A 13631-nucleotide genomic window follows, 5' to 3' on the forward strand; every position below is an offset into this window, starting at 1 on the left:
GGTCACTCTCAATGAGAAACATTTGTTCTACTGTACAGTGGACGCTCGGGTTGTGAACATGATCCATGTGGGAGGCACGTTTGCAACCTGCAGCGTTCACAACCGACAGTGCCACGTCTGCACACGCGCAGGTCGCGATTCGGCGCTTCTGCACATGCACAAAGCAAGATTTAGTATTTCTGCACATGCGCGAGCGCTGAAACCCGGAAATAACCCGTTCCGGTACTTCTGGGTTTGGCGCGGTGCACAACCCAAAAACATGCAACCTGAAGTGTCTGTAACCCGAGGTATGACTGTACTTAGAAAATAAATAAATCCAGTCATACATTCTCAAACTCTCACTGTAGGGTGAATATCTTCTATTTCAGGATTTGGCTCATCAACTTAACATTACAGAACATGCAGAGAAAAGACAGGGGAAGACTGTCAGTCAGGATAGATAGGTCAGCTCTGTTCAGGTGGTTCTTTGACAAGTTTCTTTGTAGGAAAAGTAGCTGATGTAAGAGACTTTTTAGATATCATGTTTAACTATAGTTTGGTGGTACATGAATGAGTCTGGGGCTCATGAATTCTTCCTGCTCCTCTCCTCTTTTGCTGCAGGCATGAGGAGAATAGAAGCATTTGTTTCCATTTTCAACTAACCACAGTTTGTAATTATCTCTGAACTGGGACAAACTGTGGTTAATCTTAGCAATTGTTTTGGGAAAACAAGCAAACAGCAGATGTTTTCTAAAATTTGTATAGCTATTTATCTCCTCAACATCTGATGGGAGGACATTCCACAAGGTGGGCACCACTACCAAGAAGGTCCTCTGCCTGCTCCTCTGTAACCTCGCTTCTCTCAGTGTGGGAGCCACCAGAAGGCCCTTGGAGCTAGATCTCAGTGCCCGGGCTGAACGATGTGGGTGGAGACACTCCTTCAGGTATACTGGGCCGAGGCCATTTAGGGCTTTAAATGTCAGCAGCAACACTTTGAATTCTGCTCAGAAACATACCAGGAGCCAGTGTAGATCCTGTAGGATCAGTGTTATATGGTTCTGTCGGCCGCTTCCAGTCACCAGTCTAGCTGCCGCATTCTCGATTAGTTGTCACTTCCAAGTCAACTTCAAAGCTAGCCCCACATAGAGTACTTTGCAGTAGATGAAGCGGGGGATAACCAGTGCATGTACCACTATGGTGAAACAGTGTGTAAGCAGGTAGGGTCTCAGCTAACATACCAAATGAAGCTGACTGACAGCCACCCTGGACACAGAAATGACCTGAGTCTCCAGCTGTGAGTACAAAATGACTCCCAGGCTGCATACCTAGTCCTTCAGGGGCATAGTTATCCCATTCAGGACCCCCCGCCCGCCCGCCCGCCCTCTATCCCTCAGAAACAGAACTTCTGTCTTCTTGGGAGTCAACCTCAATCCATTAGGACCAGTGGTTCCCAACCTTTTCTTGGACATGCGCCACCTAAGCATCTCTAAAATCCTGATGCCCTCCCCGTGACATATAATTCTTACTATTCAAAAAGTGAGCTCCTATTCACATGGAGGAAGCCTAAGAGGCCATTAGCTGTTAATAACTAATTCTCAAATTGCCCCCCTTAAAAATCAAATTTCCTCCTTCGGGCCTGTGCCCCACATTGGGAACCTCGGCATTAAACGTTATCCATCCTCCAGTCGCCTCCAGACACTCACACAGGACATTCACTATCTTCACTAGTTGCAATATAAAGGAGAAGTAGAGCTGGGTATCATCCGCATACAGGTGAACACTCAGCCTGAGCCCCCTGATCTCTCTCCTAGCAGCTTCATATAGATGTTAAAAAGCATGGGGGAGAGGACAGAGCCCTGTAGTACCCCACAAGTAAGTGCCCTGGGGTCCGAACATTCACCCCCCGAACAGCACTTTATACAAAAACTTCTATCTTCAAGAAGCAGCATGTACAATTCTAGGGTCAAGCAGACTGAGAAGAGACGAAGCATATAGTACACGTTGTATAGTGGCCATGGGACAAAGAATAAATCAGCTGAACTATTAGAAACAAAGATATTATATTCCTTCTCATATAGTGGTAATGTCTCTAAGAAACAGAGCAGGAAAAAAATGATTTATTAATTTTTCTTATTGAAATAAGATGAAAACCTGCCATGCAGTGCACTCTGCCCAACCACCCAGGACTTTTTTTAAATCAGCCTCAGTTTCAAGTATTACTAGACAGATCTTAACAAGCAATTGGATATCTTAATAGATTATCATGCATTATTGAAAATCCAGGCAAGAATACACAAACAGAAAGAGACAGAGTGTGTGAGAGAGAAATGTGCAGGAAATGTACAGAATATTTTCAATTTAGCTATAGACCACCCCCAAAAAACTAAAGTGCCTACCAATGGATAGGAAAAAAGCAGACTCAAGGAAAATTAAAATATCATGCGTGTTTTAAAGACCCAAGCAGGAAGCAAAATAAATAATATTTTGTTATGTGCAGCGCTGATTTCCTCCAAGTAATCTAGCCTTATTTCTTCCTGTTTGCATTTGGTTGAGGGACTAGTTAATTGCTGCAATGTCCGTGCACATTCCTGTACCAGTAGAGAGTAAGTGCTAGTTTATGACGGAAAAAAGGAGTCAGGTCTGACCTGGGGGTGGAGTGGAGGAGGGGCAGCACTGCTGTGCTGCTACCCCTCTCCTGTACAGGCCTGTGTGGCGCCCAGCCACAGCTCTGCTCCTGCATCAGTTCTGACCCAGGAGGCAGAAAGAAGCCGGAGCGTCGCAGCAGGGTGGCTGCCCCTCTCCTCGGCTGACCCACCGGGTGGGGGTTGGAGGCTTGGAGGGCGATTTTTGCCCTACACGCTCCCCACAACGATTGCTAGAAAGCCTTCCAGGAAGGCACTCTGGCAATCCTCAAAGGGACACCTGCGCATCCCAGTAGGTCTGGACGGATTGGGGGGTGTTAATGAAGCAGGAGGAACACAAATGGAATGAAACTCAAAATGAGTCCAGCTGAACACTGGCTTTCAGTATCCCAGGCCACTAAATTCTTGTGAACCAGCTGATAGAGAAGGGGACTGGGAACACTGTGCTCATGGTTTCACTCTTATGAAAATGTCAGATTCCAAAAGGTGATGGCAGGGGATTTTAACTTAGTGCTGTGGCATGTTTCCTATGCTGTTTTAGAACATAGGAACTGGGTGCAATCATGACAACTAACTATCTTCACTTGTAATCTGATCTAGGAGTATCCATGGACAATCCTGAGCATCTTCTTCACCGTTTTACAAACATCAGCTAAGGTATAATCCTGTGATCTCCTGCCTCTAATTGTTTTTAATACTTGAAAATTCTCTGTTGATTTTATTGATTTTTGGCTTTACCTGCTATTGTATTTTACGGTTTAGGTGTGAGTGTTTTCCCGCTGCTTTTATGGGTTTTATCTTTTATTTAGGGGTTTCATTAAATTAGTATTGTAAGATACCTTGAGGCAACGTGTGAGAATAAACAAATAAGCAGCGGCGTAGCGTGGGTTGTCAGCACCCGGGGCAAGGCAAGTAATTTGCGCCCCCTAACCCCTAACCTGCCGCTGCTGCCAGCTTCTTCTTGCTGCTGCCTGGTCGGGTCTGGTGTGGTTCTCTCCCGCACTCAGCGCTGCGCTGGGCGGCACTGTCCCTCCCCCAGATAGTCCCTTGCTCTCTCTCCGCACCGCACGCCTGGCACCCACCCCCTCCACAGTGGGCGGCGACCCAGCGGCTCGGATCGGATTCGCACAGCCAGCACTGCAGTGAGAGAGAGTGAGTGAGCCAGGTAGGGGCAGAGAGCTGCGAGTGCGAGCGAGCGCCCCCCCCCCCAGATGTTGCGCCCGGTGCGGCCGGCCCCCCCTGCACCCCCCACGCTACGCCACTGCAAATAAGTAAGCCCAACCACATAACTGGGAGTGTTTGTGTGGGGTGTATCTTGGAAGTCCTAAGCATATATGGGTCAGTTCTGTGAGAAAGATTCATGTGATAAGCTCATGTGGTTTTATAAATTACATATTTTCCCAGCAACTTGGGTGGCATTCCTTACAAATACTTCCCAGGCAGCTAGGCTAACATTTAAAGGGCCTCTCAGCTTTAAGTGTCTGTCTAGCAGAGTGGATAAAAGGTCCTTGGCATGATGTATACAGTACAACCAAAACCACAAAAGATGTTAATTTATCACAGAGACAGGAGATCCCACAGTAAACTAATGCAAACTGCTGATGATGCACTAAATCAAAGTGAGTGATGAACACAAATATAGCAGCAACTGAAGTTCAAAAGGATACAGATCTGTGTGATCAATGAGCTGCCAAATGGCAAATGAAATGTAATGTAGACAAACTCACAGAAATACACATTGGTCTAAGAATAATCAAATCATGCAAAAGATAAATGCAAATGGACTCTAAGCTAGCTATCCCCTTAGGGCTGGATATGACAGCACATACCTCTTTAAACAAAGCCATACTAGGGTATATTTGATCTTCAACACTATAGTTACAACCCATGTCCAAAGCGCAACATGAATATGGAAACTGAGTTTTCTTTAAAAATGTATGGGTAAAAAAAAATGTGTTTATTCACACACACACACACACACACACACACACACACACACACACAATTTTACTAGGATACTTCATTCTTAAAAACAGGCCAAGTTATCCAAACTGAACTCTACCAATGTCAGTTCATGTAAGGAATAACCACAAACAAAACTATTTTAAATGAAATCGTCACACATCAGTCAATGGCCATCAGCCAGGAGAGAGAGAAAACTTTCCCCTAATGGTTTGATATAGACATCCATTTACAGTGATGTAAGGAGGGCTTTAAAAGAATGCTAACCATTTCCCCATTCCACCCACCCCCATCAGCTGCCATATTACTTTTAAAACTTCTACCAGAAATAGGCACTGCAGAAACAGCTTAATGCAGTGATGAATGCTGGACTAGGAACTGGGAGACCAGGGCTAAAATCCCAACTCAGTCATGAAGCTCAGCCACTAGCTTAACTTCACAAGTTTGTTGTAAGGCTAAAATGGGGAGGATGAGAACTCTGTACAAGAAAAGTGGGATATAAATATAAAACATACAAAATGCATGATGGGAATTACCATATTTTTCCATGTATAACACGCCCCCATGTATAAGACGCCCCCTGTTTTGGGGGGACTCCAAATTTAGAAAATGGGGGGGGGTTGTTGAGAGTTGTTGAGCTTTGGAGGGTGGGGGGTGGCCCAGAGTTGTGGAGCTTTTTAGGGGGGGGATTGCCAAAAATCACTCACCCACCTGACCTATGCTGCCACTCACAAGCGTCGCCAAAGCCACCTATCGTCTGTCCCCTCACCAACAGAAGCCAACAATCACCCGCCCAATTGCCGCAGTGACAGCCAATCAACACCAGCCCTTGCCTCAGCCACCAATAACGCGCCCAATCATCGCTCACAATCTCCTGCTCTTGGCAGCAACCAATCCCACGCCCCCCCCATGCACTATCCGTGTATAAGACAACCGTCAACATAATTTTTAAATTAAAAAACCTTGTCTTATACATGGAAAAGTATGGTGTTATTAATTACGACAACCTCCAAATACTTGAAAATGATGTTGATGGGTTCTACCATATTATCCTCACAGCAACAGTTGGACTAGGGTTAGGGTGAGACATAGTGACATAAAATGAGACATAGTGACATAAAAGTTTACCTGCTGAGATTTGTAGGTAGGGGGCATTTGAACCTCAGCCCCCCAGTGCTATAAAGTCATACTAACTGTCTATTTCTACCTTCTATTTCTTCAGGTAGTCATTTCCATTTATTTATTTAATACGTTTTTGGACATTTTTAGCACCAGGTCTTTCAAGGTGGCTTCCAGTGTACTAAAAAGACACGGAATATCCAACCAACACTCAAATGTAACCATAAACTGCCATATATTCCCAATTTAACAGTAAAAACAGCAGTAGCAATAGCAACAAGAACACCCAGACAAGCATAACAATACTAAAACCAAAATACAGGTAAACATGATTAGTTTAGAATGGGTATATTAACCATTTTTAAGTTCATGCACACAAGTTTCTGGTGGGTTCCCTTCCTCTGAGGCAAGCAAGCCTAAAAAGAAAGGTCTATATGCATACATATTATAGAAACAAGAAAACCAGATGTTTGGAGGCAATTCAACAAAACTCTATTTCAAAACACCACCAATCAAAATCCTGCCAAATTTCTGGGAGAGAGAAAAAGTACTCTGATATTATTTCAGTCATTGCCATATTACACACATCTTTATATGGTACAGATGGTATGCTTATTTAACTTTTGTTTTCTATTTTACCTTCCAGTCTACAGGGTTGAAGATAGAATTACCATGTTAAAATATGACCTGATCCCAGATGTAGTTTATTTAAATTTCAGATTGAAAAGCTTACTAAGAACAGATAAGATTGATTGCTCCTTCCATTTTAGCATAATTGTATTTCAGGTGAACATCAATTTACTTTAAAGGACACCTCTAAGTAACAGACTGCATCATACATAATTCATCAATCACAGCTGCCTGTTACATGATTTACTTAAACAGATTTCAATGGAATAAAGGGAGTTGCATTGTTTTTCTGCATTGGCTTGTTTGCTTTTAAATTGTTTTGGAAACTTTAATTTACTTGGAATTGTTCTTGGAAAGACTTTATCCTTGGCAAAGCGCAAGCTAACATTCACGCCATTCAAAATTTCATCCAGATGTGCTGGCCATTAATTTACTGTTAAACGCAAAATGAGTTTCTGAAATATCATTAAGGCAATGAAGAAATCATGCTAATCAAAAGCAAAAGGGTTTTGATGAGAGAGAAATATTTCTTCACAATATTATGATAGTTTAAAAAAAATGGCTTGAGTTTTCATTGCTTTTGTACTTTAAAAATCTAACCCCATTCCTTCTGAAATCACTTAAACAAACACACACACACACACACACACACACATATATATATATATATATTAGTGAAGATAGCAATATTTCTCAAAAAGGTGCAAGTTCATGATGGATTCACAAATGGATTAAAAAATGGCGGAAGGCACCTTTATTTTCTTAAATGGCACAAGGTTTTACATGGCACTATCTATTTTTTCCTGCTAAAGCTTGTCTTAAATATATATCAGCAATGCAACAGCTGTAGTTTCAAAAACTAACAGAAATATATGTAACAAAAAGACAATGGCAGAAATGCAAGCACAGCACACAAGAAAAGAATGAATATTTTCTACATACTTGTAGGCCCATCTGAAACACCGAGTGACCCATAAAATTAGCCAGCATTCGAATTAAAGCTGCACCCTGTGAACATAATTCACAAAAGGAAATGTTGAAAAAACATTTACACAAACATTCTTATAGCAATAGCATATGTAATATACATTTAGTCCTTTTAATGATTATTATAGGCTTATCATAAATAATTACATTTAGAAGCAGGCAATTTTTTATTCAACATATGCTGAGTACGAACTCACACATGCTTTGTGGAAGCAAGAGATAAAAGAAACATATTATTTGGAAGTGGGAAGCTAATAAACCATAAAACATAAATATTACCAAATGTAGTGACATGTTAGAAAAGCACATTATTTTCATTAGCTAGCACAACACTGTTTCACCTTAAGAAGAAAAGTGTAATGAGATGGATGAAACAAAAATAAAATATGATAGGTGCAACACACATAGAGTATATCAGATTGAACTAGGCTAAGAAAACATGGCTGATTGAGGTCCAGTCACAAGCCCCTATGTAATGTTAAATTATGGGTTGACATTACATACATGAGTCATGGGCTTCTTCCCTCTGCCCTCCTCCTTGGGTGCAGCTCTTTTTAACTTACATTGGTTACCTGTTTTGTCTAAACGCAGGCAGAATGTGGTTAGCCATATCTATGATTTAGGAAACAAGAAGACTTCAAACCATGTTCATGATACCGGCATGCTGTCTGAAGGTAGCAAATAGCCATCATGGCTATCCTCAATTGATAACCCTTGTTGTCCTCCATCATTTTTCTTATTCCCATTTGAAAGCCATCTGAGTTGGTGGGCAGAACCACACATAGCAATTTCCACTATTTAACTATGCGCCATGTGAAGAAGTACTGCCCATTGTCTGTCCTAGATCTTCTACTCTTCAGATTCATTGGATAACCCCAGGCATTATGAGAGAGAGAACTTCTCTTTCTCCACCTTCTTCACACATGTCAATAATAATGTTATACACATCTAACAAGCTTCCCACCTCTTCCCCAAGCCCAAGATGTTGTATGCTTTCATTATAGGGAGTTTGTCCAGCCCCTTGTTCATTTTAGTTGCTCTTTTCTGCACCTTTTCCAGCTCTACAATATCCCTTTTGAGATGTGGCAACCAGAACTGTTCACAGAGAAGTTGCATGTGCACCAGAGCAATCAGAATGCACTCCTGAGCTTCAAGTTGGTGATTATAACATTTAGCTTGTCAGATGCATCAACGGTGACCATTGGACATTTTATTTTGTGGCAAGCCCAATGCAGTTTGCAAAATGGGTTTTGTTTTATTTTTAAAGACAACTTTGCAAAAGTAAGAAAAAGTGTCCACCTTTTAATCATATTAAACAAACACATTTAACAAATGATCAATTCATAGGTTTTATTAAAATCATACCTTATGTTAACAGTAAGTATGTTAATCATACCTTATGTTTACTATTAAAGAAAACTTAGACGTTTCATAAACTAATTTGTAGTTTAAGGTAGGTTCTTGTTCTGAGCATTAGGTAACGGTTATAATCAATTCCACTGAAACAAACCAGTTCCACTGCAACAAACTATGCAGAACTTCAGTAAGTGGGATGGTCACTGTCTTCTGTCCTGAAAAGCATAATGATTTCCCAAAATATGTTATGGGATTCCAGTAGCCGTTAGAGAACAAGTAAGCATGCTAGATGCTGCCTCTAGATCACATAGCTGAATTGGAGAGGCGGAAACCATCCAATAGCTGTGAAAGAAAGGTAAGTTTGGAAACATTCAAAATCTTTTGCATTAACATACCACTCCATTTTACAAAGGCAGAGAGAAAAGTATGAATCATTGACCTTTTGAAGACATCTAAAATGACCTAGAGCCAATGAACATAACCACCTCAAGGTGGTTATGCAGTGAAATCCTCATAACTTGATCTAAGATGATGGGTGTGGAGTTTGTCAAAAGGAACACATCTTCTGAATGTTCCAATACATGCTGAGTTTATGTATGAACACTACCTTGTTAAACCCATTAAGGTTATTAAACTTAATAGTTGAATCGAAACCTACTCTCAAAACCAATTTGTTATATCAACGTCACCTCCTCGTTATTTGCTATCACAATTACAAAGGCTTCATTCTCACCTACACTAGTGAACAGTGACTGAAGCTGCTTAGAAGCAGTTGCTGGTTCAGCTTCCTTCTCCTTCTAGGAGAACAAAGTAATTTTATTACTCACAAACAATAGGAATGAGAACAGGCCCATGCAGGTTGTGAATCTTCTTTCATTTCACTAAAAACGTTTCTGAAATAATTAATCACCATTCATTTTTCAGAAACTCAGACCACCCTGTGATCTCAAATCCATTTAAACAAGAAGACGACAACAGGTTGCAAAGCACTCACACAAGAATCTGCACATTTCTGTCATTTGAATAGCAGCCAACAAGCAATATCCAAGTCACTTTTACCGAACAATTATTTTGTTGACACTAGACAGGCACAGCTGGATGCCAGTATGAAATTTAGCTCATTAAGAAATTCACAGCATGAATTCAAGTTTGAGAACAAAGCATGTCAAACTCGGTTCTTAAAATGACATTTGAAAAATCTTTCATAAAATAAATAAATTAGATTTGAAGCACCTTCATGAGCATCATCAAATGTGTTTTGATAAATTTCCAAATCCTAAAGGTAGAGGAAGTTTCAGTGAAATCAATATGATTTCCCTGTAATGTATATAAGTGGGGTTTGTTTGTTTGTTTGTTTGTTGCTTTTTTTCCAAATGATGGCGGGTTAAAGCTGAAATCCTAAACACAAGTTCCCAGAATTAGACCCCAATGAACTCAGTGGGACTTCCTGCAGAACAAATATTGATTTATGCATTTATTTATTTGGTTTTTATACTGTCCTTCATCTGAAGTTCACAGAGCAGTTTACAATATAACACAAAAATACTTAGCATAATAACAAACAAAAGTAATAACCCTCACACACCCCCACACACATACAAGTTCAAAAGGCCATAGATTGTTTAATTAGCCAAAGGCATGGAAGAAGATGAAGGTTTTCGCCCAATGCCTAAAGATAAGTAATGAAGGGGCCAGGCAAGCCTCCCAGGCGAGAGCATTCCACAGACTGCAGAAAAGACCCATTCTTGTGTTGCCACCCTCCAAACCTCTCACAGAGGAGACACATTTAAAAGAGCCTCAGATGATGATCACAGGGTCTGGATCCATTCATATGGGAAGAGGTGATTCTTGAAGAATTGCATTCCTGAGCTGCTTAAGGCTTTATAAGTCAAAACCAGCAGACACCAACTGAAAGCCAGTGTAGTTGGGTCAAGATTGGCATTGTATGTTCAAACTATATTGCTCCAGTGAGCAACCTGGCTACTGAATTCTGCTTCAGCGGAAGTTTCTGAACCATATCCAGAGGCAGCCCCACCTTGCCAAAAAAGGAAATACTTACCACTAGACTAGATGATAGTTTTTAAACACTTCTGGATCCTAGGAGGTCTTCTTAAGGAAGGGGCACACCATTGCCTCCTTCAAGGCAGATGGTACCGCCCCCCACTCTAATAATATTTTATTGCAGGAAAAAATACAGTTTAAAATTTGCCTACCATGTTTCTTCCTTGCTTGATAATGGCTGAGACAACCAATGGTTTACTCAATTAGAAAATTAATTAACTTTGCAGGTGACGACTTAATTTCTCCATAACAATAAATGAGAAAGGACTCTCCATTGCTTTGTTGTGAGTGCTCTACACACAGTTACACTAAACCTGTAGATTTATCCCAGTAAACCACAGGTATACCTGCAGACCACATACCACACAAGTCATGCAGGTATTGCCTAGTATGTTTTGTGAGTGCTGGCAACAGCCAATGCAATATTTCTCTGGGAGAAAAGGTCATTTATAATGGTAATTACACATCAGAAGTTCTTCTATATATGCTTGAGGTTTACCTACAAGGAAGGCTGCATCAGCTCAGTGGAGGATACTTATAGATCATGAAATATCTGCATCCTCCTTCTGAAATGGATGGTGATGTCACCGAGAACTCCAGCAATATTTTACAGGAGGAAGGAAGATGCTTTGCTGAAATAGTTAAGGGTCTGCTCTACGATTTATCTGAGAAAATGTAGAGAAATCTATCTGACAGAGAATGAGAAAACGCAGCTCTGCCTCCTGGTACACTTTACAGTACTGAACAATTCTTCTCTGGGATGGATATAGACATACTAAAGATAGAATAAATCTTTGAGGAAAATGATCAGATGGGGAAGCATCATGAATACAAACTGACAGTGTATCTTGAGGGAACAACTTTATACTTTATATTTATCAATCATATTACTAAAAAAAAAATGCACTGTCCTGGTGGAGTACAGTTGTTAAGAACACAAGCTATGAGCAAGAGGTGTTCTCAATTCAAATCTCAGTTTAGTTTTAAAGCTCACTGGGTAGCCTTAGGGATTCCACTAAACTCCAGTCTCCAAAAATAATGAGAGAATTACACTGGGATATTCTAGAGATAAGGATACTGAGCAAGGATATGTAGCTCTTTGAATACTTAAGGGGAGTACAGTATAAATATGAACTACTATTATGCAGTTCTTTATCTGTGAATGTTCTTCGTAATACGTAGCTACTTCACTTACTGAGTGATTTCTTGGTTTTGTCTAAATTGTTAATAGTTTCTTCCTGTTAAGAATAACATGAGATGGTATGGAGGTTGGTTGGGGTATGAGGATGGTATACTAATACAGTGTAGGTATTAAAATTATGAGCCCAACCCAGACATTAGAACAAAAAGCTAAAAATCGCAAAGCATGTTCTTTTTATATCGATGATAAAAAATAAATACTGAAGGTACCACGAAATAAGAGTTCCAAGAATTGCTGCTATATTTCTTGCTCAAAACATCAATATCTCCCAAACTAACAAACTAAATTGAACACTCTTGAGCTCTAAAGGGTCAGAAGATCTCACAGAACAAGTGTGGACAGGCTTTTAAAACTTAGGATTTAGAGAGCATTTTCCATATGTTTATCATGACAATGAAAGCAAAGAAAAGGAAATAGGAGAAGCAGAAAATATGGATACCTTTGTATGCCCACAATCTTTTTCTAGAGCTCCAAGGGTGCTGATCCCCCCCCAAAAAAATCTATACCTGTATTACATTTGAAATTGTTTTATATAAATTTTACTTGCTGCTGGTTTTATTGTTAAAACATTTTGGGATATTTTGTAAGAAGTGCCTCATAAATGGAATGAAATCAATAATGTTGCCATATTGTTGGTAAGGTTTGGAAGACATATAATGGAGTTTCCTCCTGCGATCCATGTTACTCTCCCCACATTTCTAGCAGTGTTGCACAGTATTTTGAAAAGGTAGGCTCAACACAAAGGGGACTGCATCTCTGCATTTTCTAACTCCTCCAAGCTTTTCATGTGGGTGGACTGCAAATAATGTACTTCTCCTTCTCAAAAGAAAGCTATCTAGCATCTTCATAGTATGGCCATCCTGTCAACATAGGGGTGAAAAAACTCCACTGATGTATTCTACCACTGATAACACTTGTTAAAATATATGAAGCCTAGGCTTGTGCTTTAGAGACTATTAGAAGCCAGTGCTTTTCTAGTATTTTTATAAGAGCGTGTAAAAGAAAATGAGATTCAACAGGAAATAAACATAAACAAACATGTCCTTCAAATGGACTTGAAAATATCCTCCCCAACCATTCATTGTAAATATAAAAACATAGCGCAGCCTGCTTAGTTGTTCAGACAAAATGTTGCTGGGACTTCATTTATATCAGCAGTTCCATTTAGCCCCTCCACCAGGGCCTCTCTTATGTGTTCTGACACCACTGACAAGGACAAAAGCACAATATATTTTTTCATTAAGCATCCTTATGAGAAAATCTTCAAGGATGGGCAAACACAGGAGGTTGATGAAATTATTTACACAGATGAGCCATCACTGAAGTTCAAGTACAATACTGAATAAAAATAGTACTTAAATGCTTATCACAACTTCCACTGCTTCATTAACTTATTTTGGATATTAAACTAGCTCTGTACACTGAAATAGCGTCCCAAATGCACTAATGTACAACAAAAATGCTCATCGTAATGGAATCATAGTAGCAAAGTATGGTTTGAGCATTTTCACAATAAGAGGAAAATGTATTCCAAGTAGTTTGAACCTGCCTACAGAGACAAATAATAAATGAGAGAGACTTAAAATCTGATGTTGTTAAAAGAAGATTGGGGAACATCCTTATGGTATGGAGATGGTATGGAGGTTGGTTGGGGTATGAGGATGGTATACTAATACAGTGTAGGTATTAAAATT

At 40.1% G+C, this 13631-nt stretch overlaps 1 protein-coding gene across 2 annotated transcripts in view; it reads right to left on the minus strand.

The window, feature by feature from the left end:
- TRHDE (thyrotropin releasing hormone degrading enzyme) overlaps positions 1 to 13631 on the minus strand; it is a 210400-nt gene that overhangs the window by 71077 nt on the left and 125692 nt on the right. For both annotated transcript variants that reach the window (XM_081211937.1, XM_081211936.1), the window contains one exon: positions 7275 to 7340. In XM_081211937.1, coding sequence (XP_081068063.1) covers positions 7275 to 7340 — 66 coding nt within the window. The remainder of the gene's footprint in view (positions 1 to 7274; positions 7341 to 13631) is intronic.

Source organism: Podarcis bocagei (assembly GCF_964188305.1).
Source record: "Podarcis bocagei genome assembly, chromosome: 10".
NCBI lineage: Eukaryota > Metazoa > Chordata > Lepidosauria > Squamata > Lacertidae > Podarcis > Podarcis bocagei.